The sequence below is a fragment of the Dromaius novaehollandiae genome, chromosome 34 (genome assembly GCF_036370855.1).
Source record: "Dromaius novaehollandiae isolate bDroNov1 chromosome 34, bDroNov1.hap1, whole genome shotgun sequence".
Taxonomy (NCBI): Eukaryota; Metazoa; Chordata; class Aves; order Casuariiformes; family Dromaiidae; genus Dromaius; species Dromaius novaehollandiae.
The window spans coordinates 69,258-92,324 of NC_088133.1; the positions used below are offsets into that span (position 1 = coordinate 69,258).

Genomic DNA, 23,067 nt, shown 5'->3' on the forward strand with positions numbered 1-23,067 from the left:
AGGCCCGTACGAGCCCGTACAAGCCCATGCGCGCCAGTAGGAGCCCGCCGCGAGCCCGTGCGAGCCCATAAAAGCCCGCACGAGCCCGTACAACCCCGTACGGTCCCGCACGAGCCCGTAGGAGCCCGCTACGAGCCCGCACCAGCCCGCACGAGCCCGCACGCGCCCGCACGCGCCCGTAGGAGCCTGCCGCGAGCCTGTGCAAGACCGTACGTGCCCACACGAGCCCGTACAAGCCCACACGAGCCCGTACGACCCCGTAGGGGCCCGCACGAGCCCGCAGGAGCCCGCCGCGAGCCTGCACTAGCCCGTAGACGGCCGCGTGAGCCCGTACGGTCCCTCACGAGCCCATAGGAACCCGCCGCGAGCCCGTGGGAGCCCGTAGAGGCCCGTACGAGCCCGTACGCGCCCGTACGCGCCCGTAGGAGCCTGCCGTGAGCCTGTGCTAGCCCGTACGTGCCCGCACGAGCCCGTACAAGCCCGTACGGGCCTGCACGAGCCCGTAGGAGCCCATCGCTAGCCCGTGCGAGCCCGTAGAGGCCCGCACGAGCCCGTACAACCCCATACGGGCCCGCACGAGCCCGTAGGGGCCCGCCGCGAGCCCGTGGGAGCCCGCACGAGCCCGCACGATCCCGCACGAGCCCGTACGGGCCCGCACGAGCCCGTAGCAGCCTGCCGCGAGCCTGTGCGAGCCCGTAGAGGCCTGCACGAGCCCGTAAGAACCCGTACGGGCCCGCACAGGCCCGTAGGAGCCCACCGCAAGACCGTGCGAGCCCGTAGAGGCCCGTACAAGTCCGTAAATGCCCGCACGAGCCTGTAGGAGCCCGCCGCGGGCCCGTGGGTGCCCGTAGAGGCCCGTACGAACCCGTATGCGTCCGTAGGAGCCCCTACGCGCCCATAGGAGCCCGCCGCGAGCCCGTGCGAGCCTGTACGTGCCCGCACGAGCCTGTACACGCCCGTACGGGCCTGCACGAGCCCATAGGAGCCCACCGCAAGCCTGTGGGAGCCCGTAGAGGCCCGCACGAGCCCGTGGGAGCCCGTAGGAGCCCGTACGTGCACGCACGAGCCCGCCGCTAGCCCGGGCGAGCCCGTAGAGGCCCGCACGAGCCCGTACGGGCCCGCACGAGCCCGCTGCTAGCCCGGGCGAGCCCGTAGAGGCCCACACGAGCCCGTACAAGCCCGCACGAGCCCGTATGACCCCGTAGGGGCCCGCACGAGCCCGCAGGAGCCCGCCGCGAGCCTGTAGTAGCCCGTACAGGGCTGCGTGAGCCCGTACGGTCCCGCACGTGCCCGTAGGAGCCCGCCGCGAGCCCGTGGGAGCCCGCACGACCCCGCACGAGCCCGTACGGGCCCGCATGAGCCCGTAGCAGCCTGCCGCGAGCCCGCACAAGCCCGTAGAGGCCTGCATGACCCCGTATGAGCCCGCATGAGCCCGCACAAGCCCGTCCGGGCCTGCACGGGCCCGTAGGAGCCCACCGCGAGCCTGTGTGAGCCCGTACAGGCCCGTACGAGCCCATAGGAACCCGCCGCGAGCCCGTGAGAGCCTGCACCAGCCCGCCACGAGCCCGTACGCGCCCGCACGAGCCCGTAGCAGCCTGCCGCGAGCCCGTGGGAGCCCGTAGAGGCCCGCACGAGCCCGTACACGCCCGCACGAGCCCGCTCAAGCCGGTACAGGCCTGCGCGAGCCCGTAGGAGCCCGCCGCGAGCCCGCACGATCCCATAGAAGGCCGTACAAGCCCGTACGAGCCCGTACATGCACGCACGAGCCCGTAGGAGCCCGCGGCAAGCCCGTGCGAGCCCGTAGAGGCCCGCACGAGCCCATACAAGCCCGTACAGGCCCGCACAAGCCCGTATGAGCCCGCCGCAAGCCCGCACAAGCCCATAGAGGCACGCACGAGCCCGTAGACGCCTGCATGAGCCCGTAGACGCCTGCACGAGCCCTTACAAGCCCGTACGGGCCCGCACGAGCCCGTACGAGCCCGCCGCGAGCCTGCACTAGCCCGTAGAGGGCTGCGTGCGCCCGTATGGTCCCACACGAGCCCGTAGGAGCCTGCCGCGAGCCCGTGGGAGCCCGCGCGAGCCCGCGCGGGCCCGCACGAGCCCGTAGCAGCCCGCCGCGAGCCCGTGGGAGCCCGTAGAGGCCCGCATGAGCCCGTACGAGCCCGTCCGGGCCTGCATGGGCCCGTAGGAGCCCACCGCGAGCCTGTGTGAGCCCGTAGAGGCCCATACGAGCCCGTACGAGCCTGTACTCACCCGCACAAGCCCATAGGAGCTCGCAGCGAGCCCATGGGAGCCCGTAGAGGCCCGTACGCACCCTTACGCGTCCGTACACACCCGCACAAGCCCGTAGGGGCCCGCCGCGAGCCCGTGCAAGCCCGTAGAGGCCCGTACGCGCCTGCACAAGCCCCTACGAGCCCGCCATGAGCCCGTGCGATCCCGTAGAGGCCGTAGGAGCCCATACGAGCCCATACGGGCCCGCACGAGCCCATAGGAGCACACTGCGAACCCGTGCGAGCCCATAGCGGCCCACATGAGGCCGTAGGAGCCCGCACGAGCCCGTAGGTGCCCACCACGAGCCCGTGCGAGCCTGTAGAGGCCCACACGAGCTCGTACGAGCCCGTTCGGGCCCGCACCAGGCCGTAGGAGCCCGCCACGAGCCTGTAGGAGCCCGTAGAGGCCCACACGAGCCTGTACGAGTCCGCATGAGCCTGTAGGAGCCGATACGGACCCGCACGAGCCCATAGACACCCGCACGAGCCTGTATGGGCAGGCACGAGCCCGTAGGAGCCCGCTGCGAACCCGTGCGAGCCCGTACAGGCCCGCACAAGACCGTACTGGTCTGTACGAGCCCGTAGGAGCCCCTACGGGCCTGTGCGTGGCGGTAGCAGCCTGCACGAGCCCATGCGAGCCCGTAGAGGCCCACACGAGCCCGTCCGGGCCTGTACGAGACCGTAGGAGCCCGTATCGGCCCGCACAAGCACGTAGGAGCTAGCCACGAGCCCGTGCAAGCCTATAGGAGCCCGTACGGACCCGTATGGTCCCGTACAATCCCGTAGCAGCCCGTATGGACCCGTACAAGCCCGTACAGGCCCGTACAAGCCCGTAGGAGCCCATAGGAGCCCATAGAGGCTCCCTCGAGCACGTGCGAGCCTGTAGAGGCCCCCACAAGCCCTTATGGGCCCATACAAGCCCTTAGGAGCCCGTACAAGCCCCTCAGAGCCCGGGAGGCAGAGGAGAGTAGCGGCGAACACGGCGACCGGTAGCGCGCACGTGTGGGCCGGCTGCCTGCAATGGTCTTCGTACGCAGCGGTGGCCGCCCGCGGCTGCAGTGCTGCCTTGTCGACACGCGAGGGCAGCAGTGAGCGCGATGCGCCCCCCTACACCCGTGTGCAGTACCGCTTTTGAGACATGCGATGGCAGCAATGGGCGCGGCGGAAGCCCAGTGCCGGAACACTACTGCTCCCGGCATGCCGCGCCAAACAAGATGGCCTCCCGGAAGTCTGTTACCAGAAGACTTCCGCTCCTGGCATGCCGCCCAAAACAAGATGGCTTCCCAGTACCGGAAGACTACTACATTCGGTGAAGTTTGTGTCTGTGGCTATTCCGTTTTGTTCCGCGGGCCGCCCCCCCCCCCGGCCGCCGGAACCCGGAAACCGCTGCAGAGCCCAGAGCGCGGCCCTACGAGCCCCAACTCCGGCCCAGGCACACACCCCACACCCCCGGACACCGCCACGACCAGTCCCGGGTCAGCTCCGACACTGCCCCTGCCCCGGGCGACCATTCCCGGGGCTTCCGCTAGGGTCATGGTCCCGAGTTGACACTGACCCCCCCCCCCCCAACCCCGGCGCTACTCTGACCGCGCGATACCCCCCCCCAAGCCCCAGCTCACCCCCTTCTGCCCCCCAAATGGCCTCCGTGCACCCAACCCCACCCCCCCGCAATCGTCCCGGCCCGCTGCTCTTCCCCCCCACCTCCTCGGCTCCTACCACCCCGATGCATCGCCATCGCCCCCCTGCCCCCCTGGTACATTTCCCCCAGCCAAGTGCACCCCAGTTGCGCCGCGTCGCCCGGGACGCTCCCGTCCGCCGGGACCCCCGGCCAGCGTCGGACCTGCAGCCCCACATGTCACCCCCGACCCTGCTCACCTTCTCCACAGGGCAGCTGCCGTGCTGGTCCCAGCTGGCGGTGCTGCCGTTGTCACAGACCAGCCCAAGCACGACCACCCCCCCCCCCCAGAACTGCAGCCGCAGCCCTGGCACATGCCCATGTCTTGCCATGTCCATCAGCCCCACCTGGGGCTCGTCCCAGCCCCAGGGCCCACAGCTGCAGGCCATCAGGAACTGGGCAGGGGGCATGTCCATCAGCTCCATCAGGGACAGCTGGGGCTGCCAGGGCAGCAGAGGCACCCCCACTCACCTGGCAGCAGCTTGCTGGAAGGAGAGGCCTGGGGTGTAGAGAGGGGAAAGGGGAGTATGCAGAGAACAAGAGAACAAATTGAGAGCCCTGGGTGCAACAAAGTTGTTTTTAAAAAAAAAAAAAAAAAAAGCCCTGATAGAGCAAACAGAGTGACTCTGGGGGCACCAAAAGGAAGGCCCTGGGGCACACCGAGAAGCACCCAGAAAACTCTGGGACAGGAAAGAAAGCCAAACAGAGAACTTTGTGACATGCTGCAAAACAAACACAGGGCCCCAGGGCACACTGGAAGGCACATGAGGGGCTTAGAGCAACCCAAAATGTGAACTGAGGGGGCTGGAGGGCAGCAGAGGGCAAATGCAGGGCTCTGGGGCAGACCAAAATACAAAGGAAGGGCCTTTGGTGCACACCAAAGGGTCATAAGGCACGCCGCAGAGCTCTGTGCAGCTGATGGGAGGGCGCCTGCAGGCTCCCCCCATCCGCACAGAAGCTCTGCCTCCCAGCTCCAGGCACACGGGCCCTGGCTCTGGACACATGAGGGACACTGTGGAGTGCTGAAAGCGCATCTGGGAGCAGTCTGGGGACCTCACGCAGCCCTGCAGGGGCCCTGGCTGCCTCCACGATGATGGGAAATGCCACTGACAGCCCCGAGGGTCCAGGCAATGCAAGGGAAATTCCCCACAACTCTGTGAACAGCACTGGGTTCCCTGGGAACCGCAGGGACTCCAAAGTCCAAGGGACTCAGGGACCAGCTCCCAGCCACAGTGTGTAACCTCCTCCCCCGCCGCCATCCTCAGGAACAACAGGCAGGAACTGCAGACACGAGTGCAAAGAATAAAGCAACTGTTTATTGTTTTTTACTGTGCAGAAGCAACATCTGGAAGCGAGTCTGCCATGGAGCTCGGTGCCAGCACGCTTCCTCTTACCCTGTGACACCTGAAGAGTCACAACCGCACCAGCGTCCATCCGTCCATGGGGGGGGAAGGGTCAGCTTCCGCTGCTGCTCTTGATGGGGCAGGAGTCCAAGTAGCTGACAGCATTCTTGCCTCTGCTTTTTCCTTCAGGGATAGGAGTTGAAAGCGCCTGATCTCACCTGTCTGCGCTTCTGCCCTACCCCAGACTAGAGCCCTGCATGACACTTCCCCAGCTCTCGACTCACCCGTCACATCGCAGGTCTCGGTGCGATGGGCCCGCGCCGTATCATACTCGGACCTCGGGTCAGTGCGCAGAGCAAAACACTGGGTCCAGGGAAAGGTTACAAAACCCAAAGGAGGGTCCGCAGCCTGCTGCTTAGGCTTCAGGGCTTACAGTTTACTATCTAAGGAGTTAGCCCTTTTCATGTATCAGTAAACCCTGAACCCTAAGTCACAAACTGCAAACCTTGGAACCCAAATGCACGCAAAAGGCAGCAGCATCTGAGCACAGCCAGCATCCGGATCCATTACGGCGATAACGGCTGCCCGCAGCAGTGTTTTAAACCCGGGGTGCAGGGGTGGCTGGGGGCCCGGCCGGGCGCAGCGCCTGCGCACTCAGGCCGTGCTCGAGGGAGGGCCGCAGCCGGCACGTGCGCTTGCTCTGCGCATGTGCGAGCCGGCGCGCGGCGTTGCTGCGGTGGTAGCAGGCGGGGGCGGCCCCGTGGCGGCCACTGCGCCTGCTGAAGCCGTTGCGTGCAGTACTGGGCTGCGCTCAGCAGAGGGCGACGGAGAGCCCTGCGGGTGCCCCGCGCCCGCGTGCAGGCACTGGCTGCAGTTCTGCTTCATCGTCAATCGACGGCAGCAGTGAGCACGGCCGGCTGCACTGCGCATGCTTGAGCGCACGGGCTGCAGTACCGGGTTTGACACGTGAGAGGGCGGACACGAGGCGCTGCGCCGCCGTGCGCGTGTTCTCCCTGCTGCAGTACCGGCCTGTGAACACAAGAGAGCAGCAGCGAGCAGAGCGGCGTCCAGTGCGCACGCGCGGGCGAGGGCCGCAGTGAGCCTGGCCGCCAGGCGCATGCGTGGGGGGCGCCCCGCACCGACACCCGCACTGCCCCCCCCCGCATCCTCACTCCCGGTTTCCCCGGAGCCCGGCGGTGCGGTCCCGGTTTGCCACTGCCTTCCCTGACCGCCGGCGTCAAGGCCACGGCTGCAGCCGCAAAGCTGGCCCCAGGCTCGGCCACCCGCTGGAATGGCGGAGGCAGCAGCTGCCTGCCCGCAGCCGGGCCCCTTCCTGCAGCCACCGCCACCGCATTTCCCGCACGGTGTGCGCTACCCTGACTGCCCTGCCCTGCCCTGCCCGGAGCGCTGCAGCAGCCCTCTCGGGGAAGGGGTGGGGAGGGTGTTTCTGAGGTGCGAGGTGGGTGACAGATTTTCTTACTTGGCAGAAGCGCAGCATTTCCAGAATAAAGATGCTGCTGGGCTGGGCCTGACCTGTCACACAAGCCGAGCTCTGCAGTGCTTGGCCACGGTAGCAGATGTTGATGGCGAAGAAATAAGGAGGGGCCTCCGGAACGAGCCGTTGTCCTCGGTGGAGCACGATTTCTCTACGCTGCTACAGACAGCTGAAAAGATGAGATTCAGAGCAGAAACATTCAACATGACATGCAAGGTGCCTCCAGCACTAGCTCAGAAAGACAGCAAGAAAGACGGCAGGCGGAAAGGTCCAGCACCTTGACTTTGCCCTCTTCAGGCAACTGCTGTGGCCCCCCGTTGAGGGGGGCGCGCCTTACAAAGGGCAAGATGCTGATCATTGGCCTTCGAAACAGTTCACGCTTAAAAAGCAGGTTTCCAGTTACCCCACTTCTGCAGTTCCTTGCTCGAGGTGGCAATAGGACTTGCTTCTTACCCAGATAAGCGGAGACCGGATGGGACAGGATAACCTCTTACTCTTTGCAGCACTGGTTATGACATTGTTTCTTTGTAATTCCCCCATTTTTCCTCTGTCATCTTTCTGAAGTTGCAGTTGCAGAGGATTCATTGTTGGGCACTGGCTTCCTGCGGTTTTCTGCACTTTCACACCAGTACTACAGAGGCATGAGGAGTTATTTTCCAGGAACCTCAGCCTCTTAAAACAACCCAGAGAAACGCACCAAAACCCAGTTCCATTTCCGAGGAAGAAATACTTAGTAACGAATCCAGTTCTACCCTGCTACCATATGCAGACAAAGATAATGCTAGCACAACTCACACCGATTGACTCTCTTCCCCTAAACGTAAGCTGGAAAAGCAAGAACAGGACAGAGCAGCAGTTACACAATGGACTAACGAGCTGTCCCTGTCTGTGGTCCAAAGCATTAACAAAAAGTCTAGGCAAGGTCGCTGTGATATGTGCGTTAGGTACACGCGCATACTAAAGTGTCAAAAGGCAGCATTTGCAGCTACAGTCTGTGAACCCCCCCCCCCACGAGGCTGCTAAGCAATGGAGCACTTCCATACTTAACAGACAGATAGGAAGCAAATGAAAGGGTATGCCAGAAATGGCTAGTGGACAGAGAATGGCAGGATGTTACCACAAGTGGATTTAAGCTACAGGTAGGCTGAGCTGCACATGATACTCATTGCAATCAAGCTGCAGTAATTAAGAAAACCATACTCAAATTCCAGCATTCCATCTTGCGACTGGCCAAAATCAATGAATTTGCTCTTGGTGGCGGGGGTGTTACAAGAGCATTTAAGAGCAGCGACCACGGGCAGGGCTCAAGTGGCTGCACCTTAAAAATACCAGCGATGAGTCAGTACCCCTGGAAGACAGATACAAAGCCATTCACACAGTGCAGACTCCCTCACCATCATCTACATGAAGAGAGGCATCAGTTTGCACCACTGCACGTACAGCTTTTTTTCCCCAAGAACGCTAACATGAGTGTAGTTGCATACCCTTATCTCGCTTTTACAAATATAACTGAAAACAGACCCCCAAATTACCTTTTCCTCCGTTTGTTTGGGAATCAAAACAGAATATTAAAAAAATTCTCCTACTTATTAAAAAGTGTAATTTTTACAGTTATATTTATTACTTAATTTCATGATCAAATAAAATATATTACTTAAATGCTGTATAGTTAAACAGCTTTCAGCTGTCCACCATATGACTTTTCTTGGCCCGTGCTTTCCTATCCAACCAAGAAAAAATACTTGTAGTCAATTAAAGGGACAATGTTAGGAGGAATACCTTTGCTTTTTGTTGACTTCTAAATTGTGACACAATCACCTTGAAAGATACAAGCCAGTCACTCAGCTCACAAGCCTCTCCCGTCATTTGTTTTCCCATTCCACTTCTCGCAGTTTATAAATAAAGGTATTCACGCTTTTTCTTGTTTTGCTTTCGAAGCCGAGTACCAAAACAACGCAAAGGATTCCCATCAAAGAAGGCGGCAGCGGGGACATTTTGTTTAGTCAAGGTTACGACTCCTCTTAGGTTTTGTAAGAGAGTATTTCCAAACCTAAACTTTGGGCCCATCTCGATCTGACAGTATCCCTTTGAACAAAAGGAACATTTAATTATTCCGTATGAATCATTAAAATGACTTGCATGGAAACATTTACATAATTCATCTTTCAGCCAGTTACATTACACTTCATGCAGTATCACAGAAACAAGAGACCGGTATAAAAGCCATCTGAAGATGCAGTGTCACAGTGAGATAGTGCGGCGTGCCTCGGGACGCAGCAGCTTTAACCTGCAGGTCCTCGCTCAACTAATTTACATAAAAAGAAGAAAGAGAAAGATACCTCAAGCAGTATGCTTTTAGAACAGGAGGCTATGGCACGTGTTTCAGCATGGCAAATATGTGCACAGCGGAGCACATCTAATTTCAACCAGTTTGTGAAGTTTTACTACCTAGGAAGAACAAAAGAGGGAGCTTCTTACTGCCCAAGCAGAGGTAACTCTGTGACTTCCGAGAGGTTTCTCAAAAGCACACTCTCAGGAGATACCAGCTTTTATAAAACAAACAATACGAGTTGGTATTTCTGTGCCAGCGTATAATTCGGAGAGACTATGCTAAAGTACTTTCCATTTTCTTTCTTTTTAAAGAGTAGCAATTTTTTTTTCTCCCATAGGGAACCTCTACGTATTTTATTTCTGTTGTGAGCTGCACGTATACAATGCATCTATGACAATAAATAACTCCGCATTGAGAACCTATTAACTTTTTATAACAAACCATTCCTTACGAATGATTAAGTTTAGGCTGCTAAACAGTTCTGCTATGAGAAAGGAAGTCTGAGGATCCTGACAGTACATCTTTGCTGCTAGTCGGTAAACAAATGAACAAATAGCGCATTTCACTGAAGACAAACCTAGTCAGAACTTAGCTATGCTGCTGCCTCGACACCAGAGGTGTATGCTATAAAAGAACCAGTAAAAAAATCTTGTAAATCACACACTTATATTTAATATATTGAAACAAAATAGTTAAGAATGCAAGAACTGTTTACAGATTAAAAAAATATTTTTTAAACCATCTGATCTTAAAAATAGACAATAGTAGTGAAGCTTAAAATACAACCACTCGCATTAAAATGTTTCAAGCAATACCACCTTAGCACGTCCTGTTCCGTCAAATGGCCATTAAGATAACGCATCAGTTGTTAAAAAGGTTGTGCTGGTCGGAGTCACTTTTTCGCAATCCAAATCTACAACGGTTTTTCCTTTAATGGAAGATCCCGAGCAATCCTGGTGCAAACTTTCCCGCCTCTCCGCGAGTTTAGAAGTGGAGCGTGCCATCGAGCCGCTTTGGCTTCCATTGGTTTGAGAGCAGACGTTACTAACTTTTGTAGTTTTATTTTTGTGGTGGTTGTTGTAGACTTTGTATTTCATGAGGAGGATGAAGATGAAAACGAGAACTGAAGCCACAATGATTCCACCGATAATGATGATCATGGTTCCTCCGAGAAACTGCGCGTGAAGGGATCGGCACTGCTTGTACTCTTCCTGGGTGGTGAACTGCACGCATCCAATCACTCTGGTTGCGGTCAAAGATGTCAATCCATCATCGTAAACGGCAAGAACGCAAAGGTCGTACTCGCGTCCTGCAACCAGATCAGTCAAGAAGAAGGATTTACTAGCAGCTGGGATCATCCTGGAAGAGAAAACGAGTACAGTAAACATTCACATTTATTCAGCCTAAGGAGAGCTCTTAAACTAGCAATGGCCACTGTAAGGAAACTAACAGACCAGCACCCTAGCATGGCAAACGGAAGCAGCTGCAAAAACCTAGCATCGCCAGGGTTACTTAGGTGGAACGGAAGATGCAGATTTTAGCAGTGAAAAATCTCTTTTCCTTGCCGGTTCCAAACAAATATGGACTACAGGGCACAAGTTTACAATGGCCAAAGAGAAGCTGGACTAGATCTAGATCTACCGGTTTGATTGCTATCTTAAATATCTACAGTTCCAGCACAAAAGGGGCGTAACACACCCCATGCAGACTGCAATACAGGCAACCGCTGAAAAGCCATAAAGGAACTGAAGCAACATATTTAAGGACTTAAAAGGCAGAAAAGAATGAAATGAAGCGCTATATAATTAAAGTGTATTTTAGTAATTTTACATCCACAGAAAGCACATTTTGAAGATCAAGGAGAAAAGGCAAATTCAATCCTTTGGCCCACAGATTAACCTTATTCCCATCTTCTGACCGCTCAGTGATGCTCAGCGTCTCGTAACCGGGCGACCGGTAAGAACAATCAGAGCAAAGCGACCGAACTTGCACCTGAGCGATAGCTTCTGTAGCCAAATAAGAGCACGTACTGACTTTCTTACCTTGGCGTGACCCTAAAACTTTAAGGCTGTTCTATGTAAATTCCAAATATAAATTTCCTTTCCCACAAAGTAGCGTCGGTACTAAATAGAGAGATGAAAAGGATCCCAGGAGAAGAAAGAGCTATATGCTATGTCACAGACCTCCCACAGACCATAGTAATGACCATACAAATAAAAATATCTCATTGCAGATCAGCTCCTTATAAGCTATGGTTCTATATTCAGCTCAGAATCCTCCCTGAAGTAAAGCAGCACTGTTGCAGAGTAATCAATGAAACCATGTCCATTTATAGTGTCTGAAAATCTGGCCTTCTGCCGGCTGCAAACTCTTTTAAAAGAAACAAAGAATTCCAAGTTTGCTTCTATTTAAAAAGGAAAAAAAGAAAGACTAAGCACTTATGGATTTTTTTCCAGAGAGTCATCCAGGAGACTACGGACTATTCGTGCTTAGCCTGGAAAGAAAGAAAGAGCCGTACTTTCAAAAATACATTTCTCCAAACACACGGCTGCTATTGCTTCACTTACAGCAACAAAACTTCCACTCTCCCATCCACATACGTACAGCAGAGATTCATAGAAACACTAAAGACAAAGACCTACGCAGGTCCCCGGCCCAGCTTCCCACTCAGAGCAGTACCATCACAAACAGATGAGGTCAGCCACACCTCTTCCTAGTCAACCCTCGAAAACCACTGGTGAGCCCTCCACACACCATTCCAGCACTGAGCTACCCTCCTAGAAAAGATGTTTTCCTCATATCCAATGCCAAACTGCAACTCGTGGCCGTGATCTTAATTAACAACAGTAGCTTCAAAATCTGCACAGGATGTGGTCACATGCCATAATGAGGCTTTTACTACAAAAAAGGCAGGGTTTCAGGAGGCTACACAAAGAATCGTTCATCAAATTAAAATGCCCAAACTACATTAACAATTCTTAATGTGTACAGCAGATTCAGCCCTTCTCTGCCCTGCACGCATCACCTTATGGAATTGGCCTTTGTCCTGGATGTTGCCCTCTGGTTATACGTCGCCTTTACTGGCTGAACACAGAGCACGGTGAATCTTCCAAGTACATCCCACTCTTTGCTCTTCCCTTTCCTCCACCAATTTAGTTCAGCAATGTCATTACATGTTATATGATGCCAACAAAAACACCAATGTACTGTTGTCCTACAGGACCAGGACTCTAGAAAGCAAATGACTCATCGTTCCGTTGCTTTTCCAGGTACAACTTCCAGTAACATATAGCCGTTGATTCTCCCACACTCACCACGTGAACGTGGCCCTCGGCGCTCATCGGGCTGGTGTGGCTGGTGCTCTGCAGAGCGCCGCTCAGTTTGCTCTGTGGCCTGACAGTCACCTTCCTAAAACACATACCATTATCAATTATCAGACAAATATCTAATTAACTTTGCAGTCATCTGTTCAGCCACGGTTCAGTGACCAAACCTGACAGGAGATGGACCGGAGAACACCACGGCTCAGACTAGCCAGCATTCCTCCCTCATCTATGTACTTTGAAGGCTTGCTCGTTTTTTGGGTTTTTACCTGCCCCCCCCCGCCCCCCAAGCCCACAAAGCTTCAAGTCAAACACCAAATTACACAGAAACTAAGCGGAACAGAAGAATCTTGGTTGGTCATAAAGGGATGCAGCTGACAAGACAGTGAATTTCTTTGCCTGCCTTCAACACTTCGGTGGCTTCGATCGGGCCTCCCATAAAAATACGGCTGACCGCTGCATCTGACCGTGGCACAGAACCTAAAGTTGTTCAACATCAGCAAAACTCTCACCAAACCTCAGGGCACAAACAAGCAAAAAACAAAGGAACGTTGCCAATAATCTCTGCAGGAAAATGCATTGTTTAGAAGACCGGCTAAGCAATGTGAAGCAATAAATAGGAAGCACCACACAGAAAGCTTCTTTCCAGCGTTACGTGTGCTATTCTAGTCTTTATGGGTCTGCCCATCTTGGAGAGGGAGGTGTAATTGCAAAACATACACAAAGTACATTTTTCTAACTTACTACTCATGTTATTTGGCTTATTCAGCAGCTTCTGCTGCTGATTTTTCTCTTTTATACAACTTTTTGCATTGCTTTATTGCGGGGAGTATTAGATTGACTAATTGGACTAATTATCAGAAAGAGCTAGGTACAGTATGTGGTGTATTACAGTGTGCAAAGCCATTGCTGAAATACTATAGTCTTTACCATCAAAAAAGAAGTTGTAAATGAGGGCCTTTCTGACATCCTGTGAAACATACAGAAACTGCTAGACCATGTTTGCCACGAGATTCTCTGATCTCTGGAGAAGCAAAAGCCTTTTACTGGGCTATTCTTTTGTAGGGTGTTTTTTTTTCTTAATTCCTCAAGAAACCTTAATATTTTATTCTGCAACAACTACCCATTAGACTCTTCTCAAAACCTTCACTTGCATCAAGAGTTTCAGTAAGAATTAGCTTCGTATTACCTGTAAAATTGCAATTTTGGATGCAAGTCTGACAAATTGTTTTCAGTAACTGAAAGTATGCTATCTTTTCTACTACACTTCCAATGTCACAGAAGTCTGCGTGTGCTTGGATTCGGCCCGTAAGCACCATCTTTCAAAGGGAGCCATACCAGAACAGTAACTGTCAGATTTAAACAAATAACCGGTACAAGAGCAATATCATCTATAAACAATAATCTGCGCCAACGTTTCCCCTGCAAACTGCAGTCAGCCAGGAAACAAGTAACGCCTTTCGGTGAAAACTCAATTGCAAAATCTGCTTACAAAACTCGTGATAAAGTATCATTTATGAGATGGAAAATATTTCATAACAACATTGTCAACAAAATCAAAACAAACCCAACAGCTCAAAACCTCGACGGGCTGTTTTGTTTGGAGTCTAACTAGTAAGTGTTGCCTACAAGAAGATGCAGTACCCTTGCTGGATTGCCTCTCAAATTAATTATTTCTGCTTTGGCCAACCCGCCCCCACTCACCCCCTCCACTTGCGTGCAGCTTTCCAGATGGGACCCAGAAAGGAAACACAGGATCCTCAGTTTTCTGTAATGTGCTTGACCGGCGCAGAGCTATAAAGCTGATGACAGTTTGCTATTTGAAATCTATCATTATTCCAAAGCCTTCCATTCCACTGCACTAAACTAATTTAAGAATTTTTGAGCATACGTAGCGTGGCTGATACCAACTGCTTTTCACGCAACAGATGTAATCATTTCTATATTGATCTGGCAATATATCACCTTTTCCCCAAGAGTGACAGCTCTGCCCTTTAAGCAACAGTACTTTGTACTTAATAATAAAAGAGATCTGCCTCCCAATTTTTATGCTTTTCTCTCAACAGAGAAAACAAAGACACATTATCAGCAGTTTCACGCAACATACAGTTTCTCACTTATCTATACGGAGCCATCACTATTAAATATTGATTGTCTGATTTATAACACGCAGTTGCAGCTAATTAAAGATATGATGATCGCTAGCTATGAAAGAGTAAATTCAAGGCTTAGGAGAATATTGCCTTCGATGTTATGAGATCCAGCTTCTAGTTGACTAGGACATCATTCAGATTGTTATGAGGCGTTAGTTATTTGCTGCTTATATCAACTGCGGAACAAACTGAAGTTCATCCAACCTAGCTCAGGAATACAGAATCACCTTTTTGAAGCTGCTGGTGATTTGATGAAGCACCGGCAGACAAAAAGGAACACCGGTAGTTCCCTTCAGGGGTTTTGGAGCACCAGTTGCTGCCCCACCTTTCTCTTGCACTTTGAAGGAGGCTGCAGGAAGAAGACGGCCCAGGGTCCTGTCCGGCTTCAGAGCCGCACCGGATACAGCCTCTCTCTGTGAGTCGAACGCAGCAAGGGTAAGGGGAGAAGATAGCAGCCACCAGTTTTTCAGTTAGACATGGAAACAATTCCTTAGATTGACACCCCTGCTTTAAGAGTCAATTCAGGATATTAGGAGTCGCTGAATCCAGTAGCCTGAGCGAGGCAAGGCTGCCGCATAAATACATACATGAGTGAACTGTATCATTATGCAAAAGAAATGCATCTTCATCCGTACATACTCACACACACGCGTGCGTGTGCACCACGTCAAAGCGGCAAAGACGACAGCGTGGCTTCTCTCTCAGAATACTCATTGCTTCCTAAGGCTTGTATAATATTCCTCACGACTACCATTTTACTATTGAAAGGTCAGTTGCGCTAACGTCTCTTCCCCAAGGCTAGCACCAAAAATCTGGGCAGGACTCTTGAGATGGCCAGTTAAATTAAAATTATAGCATTGTGAAATCCAGGTTGCACAGGAACTGTAATCAACATCAAGACTGTAAGCTCTTTAAAGAATACAGATCCATTTATATCTCAGAAGAGGAAGAACTGCACTGTACAGATGGCTGTACAACTTAGTGCCCGACCTTTCTCCCGAAAACAAACAAGGCTTTTACTTTCAACACCCACGCTTTCCACAAATCGCTCTCTGCACCTTAATTGACTGCTCTGGATTGTTGCTACCCATCTCGCCAGACGCTTCACTTTGATACAATTTTCTTCCTCCGTAACTAATACCTGCCTTCAGTTTTGATAACTAATGCTCACCAGTGTCCCAGGAGAAAGGTCAGTACGATAGTCTCTATTTCAGAAAGGGAGACAGAAGTTAAGTGACTCACCTGAAGCAACACAGTAAGCAGCAGAGCCAAAAGCAAAACTCCTGCTTTCCTTTCCATATTCAGCACCGGGAAAAATGCTGCGTGGCTGTGTGTTTTTAATTTCCCAAACTGGGAACAACAAGGGAAATTATGGTGCAATTATGTAATACTAACCGCGGGCAGGGCGCGCACATTCTTCTCACGTACGCGACCGGAGAAATTGGTTGCAGTCTAACAGGAAAACGTGGGAGAGTATCATCTTCCTCCCTTTCCCGGGATCCCAACACAGACACAGATGAAAGAGCTCTTATCCACAAATTTTTACCCAGAGGAAGAAGGCAATGGAAAGGCGAGGAAAAATAAAGGAGTCAGGAGCAGGTGGAAGGAAGCAGAACTATTTAAATTCTCAAGATAAAGCAAAGTTACCATAGCAACTGCGCTTCCCACGGTTGAAAGCATACACCAGGTTTTAATACTGCTCACCTTGACAAAAGGGACACATTTCTGATGCATCTTGCACTACTTAATATTTTTCCCAAGCATGAAGCTATCAGCTGCCAGAAATAAGTTATAGAGCAGAAATGCTATCACCTGTGCTCTAGGTAGAAGGAAGCTTTCCATCTTCTGTAAAACTCCTTCGTCGAGATGGAAGCACTGCCACTGCTGGGTACGCTACTACGCATCTCCCTACATCTTCATGCATCAACAGACGAAACAGATGTTTAGGCGACGAGAGGCTTTACACAGGGTTAAGCACGCAGTCTGGGGCTTCCTCGCCCCCCAGTCCCACACTGCCCATTAATGCACTCAACTTAAAACACCCATGCATTTATAGCATAACTTAGAGTAGCAGCTGCTCAGATAACTGCAAATGCAGAATTACAGCCCAATTATCATTCCTGTCACTTCAGTAGAAAACTTCCCTTAAGAATCTATATTTGATGATTACTCACTGTGGGAACTGAACAAGAACACATGAATTTTTCATCTTTGAGAGGCCCATTACACTGTAGTCTATTACACTGTATTAGTTCAAATCACTGCTCTGCGATTTAAAGCGTAAAGTCTTTCATGGCTTTGTTACCAAACTGAGCCTCTCGGTTAACAGGAATCAGGGTTGAGAGAGGGACATGTCAACACGGTGTTTTTCCCCCCCATTTCCTCCATGTAGCTCTTCTCCAGGTCCAAGGCCATTGAGAAGCAGTATTCAATTCAGTTCTTTACAGACAGATCTATTAACGAGCTACTGCGTGAGTCACTCACGTATTTTTAGAGACTAGAAAGTTTAGAACTCATGGAGAGCGAATTGTTGCGCCTGTATGAAGGCTGTCAAGCCATCTGACCAGCTGCTATGGCAGGGATGAATAATCCCATTAAACGACTCTCTTATCCAACCGGCAACGCCTCTGATGCGGCCGTTGGGTACCGCTGCTGGCCGATCGCACTAGCTCTAGCTGCTTCTCAACTTTCTTTGCTTCGATTTACTTGCTAATGTGAGAGCTGCATAAAATCCCTTTAGAGATCCCAGTCGCAGCTATTAAGACATCTGTTTCACATTTCCCACAATTTCAGAACTTTGCAGTTCTTTTAAACAGAAGCATCACAAATGCTCTCACAGCTGACGATTAAACAAGGCTTCATATTCCAGCAGCGCCACACAATCCGCACCAGATGCCGACAAAGCACCCCCCCCAAAGGTCTGTGCTTCCTTTCTAGCTTGAAGCCATGACAATGGCAGAATGTCATCCTTCCCCAATGAGACTGAAGACGGGCATTTTAAGATGAGACTTTACAAATCTCAAGTGACTGCTAAGTGAAACGCAGCTTGGAAAGTCTATTTAAAGGCCTCATGCAAACAGGTGTTTTTATTTTTCTTACACAATTCAGCTTCTTACAGGACTTTGCTTGCAATAGTACAAGTTTTAAGTGAGAATCCCAGTGGAACACCTATCCTATGTTCCTTTCCTTAGAGCACCGCTTTCTAAAGCGGCATATTTGTACCCAGACTTTCAGGTATGTTTCCAAAACTATTAGATGCAATTCTTCTTTCGCTTTCCCACTCCGAACTTTATTGCCATCTCCAGATAATCGTCATTACTCCGTTTAGAGAAGTCATCGACCTTATGAAATGCACAAGAGCGCAACACTAACTCCAAATGCTAGCTCCCTCTCTAACGACACGCTACCCCCGTCCCGTCCATTTAATCACAAAGGCCTATAAACAAAAAGGCCTATCATTGCAGAGAATCATCATTGCAGGCAGGAGCAGCTCTAAACTTAATCTGCAAGACGCCCAACAAAACTGAATATCGAGTAGTTAATCCCAAGTAAATTTTACCAAATTAACTCTGGTGGACAAGTCTGTTCCTTTAAACGCAAAATCCACACAAAATATATCACCTACAAGGTTCTGTCAAATATCCAATTCATACCAGCAGTTTTATCCCTAGGACAGCACACAAGCGGAGTAAAGGAAGTATGCCATGACTAACATGGGCTAAAGGTTCAGCGTAACACGCACAAGACATGAATAAGGCCATACCCATACAAGCGGAACGCAACCGAACATAACTTGGCAGATCTTGATTCTTCTCTCTTCCCCCATAGTTTCAGGTAAAATAATTACATGTAATTAGCCTAATTTTAGTTACTAAAAATCTTCATCTCCCTAAATATATCAACTGAAGTAATACTCATCAGCTTCGCTCGGTCCACTGAGCTGGACTGCAAAGCTTAATTATGTCTGTAAAGAGTTTAGAGACCCTCAAGAGGCAACACAGAAGCAGACCTACCGTTAGTTTTAATAGCGTAACTCCTCAACAACGGGAGCTTAACGAGCAAAGTCTAAGAAGGCCATTGTCCCCTCGTCCCCTCATTTACATGGTTACTGCTTGCAAGATAGCTGTCATTATACCAAATATTTTAAACTATGCTATCATTTTTTATGACTTCTGCTTCCTAGTTCACAGAAGTATCAGAATGGCTATGTGAGCAGGGTTACCTGTACACTAATATGTCATCGGCAGAACTGTTATACTGGATCTGGTACATTCGAATCCCAGGGAGGTGATGCTGAGAAGGCCACTGTATAAGAGCAGAGGATGACGTCAGCTCAGCGACCGTGACCACCTTCTCTTGCTGAGCCTTCGTTTCATTTGGAAAACTTGACTTGGCAGATATGAGAATATCTGAAGGACCAGGCTCAGCATCTTTATCACAGTTGGTGCTGTTAGCGAGGTTAGGGTACGGGGTAACGAGGAGTTCGACTGGAGCGGTAGACTCTCCCGCAGCATTTGACGCTATGCAAGTAAACGTGCCCTTCTCAGTCAGAGAAGTAGCCAAAATATCCAGAGTACCATTCTCATAAGAAATAGTCCTAGATGTGTTAGAGACCAGCTTCCCATCAGGTGAAATCCAGCGAACATACGGGTCCGGATCGCCCACAGCTTTACATTTCAAAGAGACGCTTTGGCCTTCCGTGACTGTCAATTTTGGGGTTCGGTGTGTTATCATCGGAGGTTCGCAGACAAATTCCTCCTCTTTAATAGACCAAAAATATTTGCCCATCAGTTCTGGCGGCGAGGCACATGTTTCTAGATCGTCTTCCCTGGTGAGACGTCTCAGCCACACTAGTTCGCAGTTGCAATGCAAAGGATTCCCTCCAAAACTAAGCACCAGAGACGACAGCGGAGATCCTTTAGATTTAGCATATACTGGTATTCTGGAAAACAAAGGATCGGGGGGGATCTTTTTCAACTTGTTGGAGGTCATGTCTAGCCGGGCAAGTTTGTGAAGATTTGAGAAGATTCCCTCCGGCACAAACTCAATGAGATTATGATCCAAACTAACCGTATTGACGTTAGAAAGCTTGGCAATCGTTTCCCAAGGAACGTTAACGAGATTGTTGTAGGACAGATCCAAGTCTTCAATTGTTTCAATAAAGTCATCCAGCGACCCAGGAGAGATGTAGTTTAATTGATTGTTACTGAGTATTAAGTGTCGAAGATTAATTAAACCTTTGAAATGATCTTCATTGATATAAGTCAGTCTATTACTATCCAAGTGTAAGGCGTGAAGGCCTTTAAGATCAAAAAATGCGTAAGGCATAATTTGACTTATTGTATTTCTCGATAGCGTCAAATGAATTAGATTAGTCATGTTTGCAAAATCCTTTCTCCTAAGCGTAGTGATAAAGTTATCCATTAACCTAAGTTCTGCTGTTCTCCTGTCAATACTGGGGGGCACAAAGAGAAGTCCAGTCTTCGTACAGAGAATCGTGAAGGATGGAGACAGGTTTTGACACATACATCTTTTGGGACACATCATGGCCTTCACAGCCGTGCTAATAACCAATAGATAGACAACCAGCCTTTCCATCGTAAGAAAAATAGCAAACCTAGAGGGGGAAAAAAAGAAATCCAGATAAATATATTTTAATTGGACATCAGAAATAGGTTTACATTGAAACTTTCATTACAAGCACACCTGTGTAAACTGGAAACACCTTCTGAGACAATTAAATTAACTAACCGCTAATATGAAATCAGATGTTTTCAGAGCTAAGCGCTCCTAATTCTTTCCTACTTTGGCTCTGCTTCCTCGTTGACAGAAACTCTTAAGATTGACTGTGAGGCAACAGTCCATCACTACAAGATAGCGACTGCTCTGGGATACGCGAACCAGGTTATCTACCTTCCAGCAGCTCTTCACAGACAACCGGTCATACTGGCAGCTGTACTTTAATAGGCAGAAGAAAAGCAGGATGCAAAGGTGATACCAAGTGAGAGGAACGCAAGGAAAAAACACAAAAACAAACAGAAAAAGAACACAATTAAATGCACAAGATTTCTTAGGTAAGTGTACCACACACATAGCTTTCTCTTTGCAGATACATCCCGACTCAGGCCTGAACCTCATTTCAACCTGCATATCTCCTGTTTCATTACTCTCAGTGATTACGCTCCCTTCACCTTTTGCCATTACAAATATGCATATTTTAAAAAGTCCCCCCCCCCAAAGGTGGCAGGGAACTAAATTTTTACAGCAAATAATGAGGAAGAGAAATACCTTCAAAGGCATTTCTGAAAAGCACGGTTATATTCAATGAGAGAAGCAGGTATGGGGCTTTTTTTCTGTGCAACATAGGTAGCAGCTTTGGAAAATGAATTTTATAATTACACGTTTTTGGTCAATGAAATTATCTCTATGAAATCTCGTATATGCCAAGTTATTTGCCATTGTAGCTAAAGCACTTGCCTGCTATACCAAGGCTAGATTTGCATTTCTACTTTTCCTCCAGCTGGCTAAAAAATTACTAAGCATTAACTGCGGTGATTCAAGCAACTACAAGGTTAAATCTCACAATCTGCAATGTAAAGGACTCGAGCTGTGTGTTTTGTGAGAGCATTCAGGTACAATCCTACTCCAAACTCTTATCTAGCTGGCACATTCTACTCTAAGAGAGGAAGAACAGCTGTCTTTCTGAAAATGAGCACATTTAGTTTTACTTCACATATAAAGCCTAGCATACCAGAAATCACAGCTGACTACAGTTAATTCCACATGCAAATGCCTTGCTGTAGTGGGTAAATGCAGAATACCGTAAAAACAACAAACCGTTGCCTTTGAGAACAAGCGATGCAACACAATACAGAGTCCGCAGTCAGGCCCCGGGTCAGGGACAACCGCACAACCTGCCGAGTCAGCTACCTGCAGAGGAGGCTACCGAAGGCTTGGGTTGGGAGGGTGCAGTTTGCGGTAAGTCAACAGATTCTCATGGAATTATTATTATTTTTTTTTAATTTCTTCCCCTAGATGCTTTAGTGATTTCCCTGAGCCAGAGCTCTTTCACAGGGAAATGGACCTTTAAGTATAGAAATAGAATATCATAGTATCATGTTGTACAGGCCAGAAAATAGAGTTTGGTTAGATCAAACTTAAAGCTCCACAGAGAAGATAAACATTTCTCAGAGTTAACCCATCATTTATACAGTGTTATTACTTCAATTAGGAGAGTGAAAGTCAAAGTTTAAACCACGCACTTCTTTTTAAGCAGCATTGCACATTGACCTGCTAGAGGTTAATCTTCAGTTGCATGCAATTCTAACCAAGTCTCTGCAAAATATTTTGTAAAAACAAACGAACAAGACAAATCAACCAACCAAAGCCCCCGGATCCTCGGTACAGCTGAAGCGTGTGCACTGCGAGGAGAGCCGGGGGAACAGGGCTGGTTCAGCCTGGAGAGGAGAAGGCTTCCGGGAGGCCCACGGCAGGGACCTTCTTGGGCTACCAGGGGGTTCCGGGAGACCGAGCCAGCCTCTGCACGGCGGTGCACAGCGGGAGGTTGAGAGACGAGGGGCAGAAATTGATACAGTTAAGGTTTGAGCTGCATACAAGGAACACCTTTTTCAGGGGGAGGACCCTGAAGCAGCAGAGCAGGTTGCCCAGAAAGGTTGTGGCATCTCCTTCCTTGGATGACCCGACTGGCCAAAGCCCTGAACAAGCTGTCCTGATGTCAGAGCTGACCCTGCTCTGAGGAGGAGGCTGGGCTAGAGCCCCCAAGGCTTCTTCCACCTGTGTCATCCTATGGTCTAATACTGTTAACATCCCTTCATTTTTCACATAGCTGCTGTAACTCTAGAAACTGTAAATATCACTGGAAGTGATATTTAATTCCAATAATTTTCAGCTATTGGCCTATTACTTTGCTCCATCTGAAGAGTTTGGATTGCCTTTGCTGTAAACTTACATTATATAACAGACATTTAACAGCTTTGAATTGGTACTAGGGCATAAAGAAATTTCCTACACTCTTTGAAAAGCACACGCACTTCAGTGTGAATAATAAAGCATAAAGATACTGTTTTACCAACTGCAACAAAAAGAAACTCCACCAAAACAAACAAAAAAAAACGGAAAAAAAACAACCTTCACTCTGGTCATTAGCCAAGCTCCTTTGCTAGAATGGCACCTTTCTCCAATCCAACACAAATTTATTTCAGCATAACCTGCTTCCTTCTCTTGCACTTGACTATTAATCTTGCCGAAATTGTTAGCAAAAATATATTCAAGCACTTTCTTTCCATTCCATTCCTGCTCAGGCTTCCTTAGAGGCTGGTCTTAGTTTTGCACAGTGAGTTAGTTTTACTTATTCCATAATAGTCTCATTTCTGTGCTTTAGAGCTGAAGCCATGTTATTCATTCCACAGTCAACTGAGACCAGGCAACACGTACAAAACACAGAACTACATCCACA

At 50.1% G+C, this 23,067-nt stretch overlaps 1 protein-coding gene across 6 annotated transcripts in view; it reads right to left on the minus strand.

The window, feature by feature from the left end:
* Nucleotides 1-8,382: 8,382 nt before the first annotated feature.
* LOC112993084 (leucine-rich repeat and fibronectin type III domain-containing protein 1-like protein) overlaps nucleotides 8,383-23,067 on the minus strand; it is a 63,880-nt gene continuing 49,195 nt past the window's right edge. For 3 of the 6 annotated variants that reach the window (XM_064503035.1, XM_064503034.1, XM_064503033.1), the window contains 2 exons: nucleotides 18,814-20,208; nucleotides 8,383-10,474 (listed from right to left, as the gene is read on the minus strand). In XM_064503035.1, the coding sequence (XP_064359105.1) occupies nucleotides 9,964-10,474; nucleotides 18,814-20,189 (1,887 nt within the window). In that variant the 5' untranslated portion in view covers nucleotides 20,190-20,208 and the 3' untranslated portion in view covers nucleotides 8,383-9,963. Of the gene's footprint in view, nucleotides 10,475-12,429; nucleotides 12,524-18,813; nucleotides 20,209-23,067 lie in introns of all 6 variants that reach the window. The other 3 variants (XR_010386374.1, XM_064503036.1, XM_064503037.1) reach the window with 3 other exon arrangements.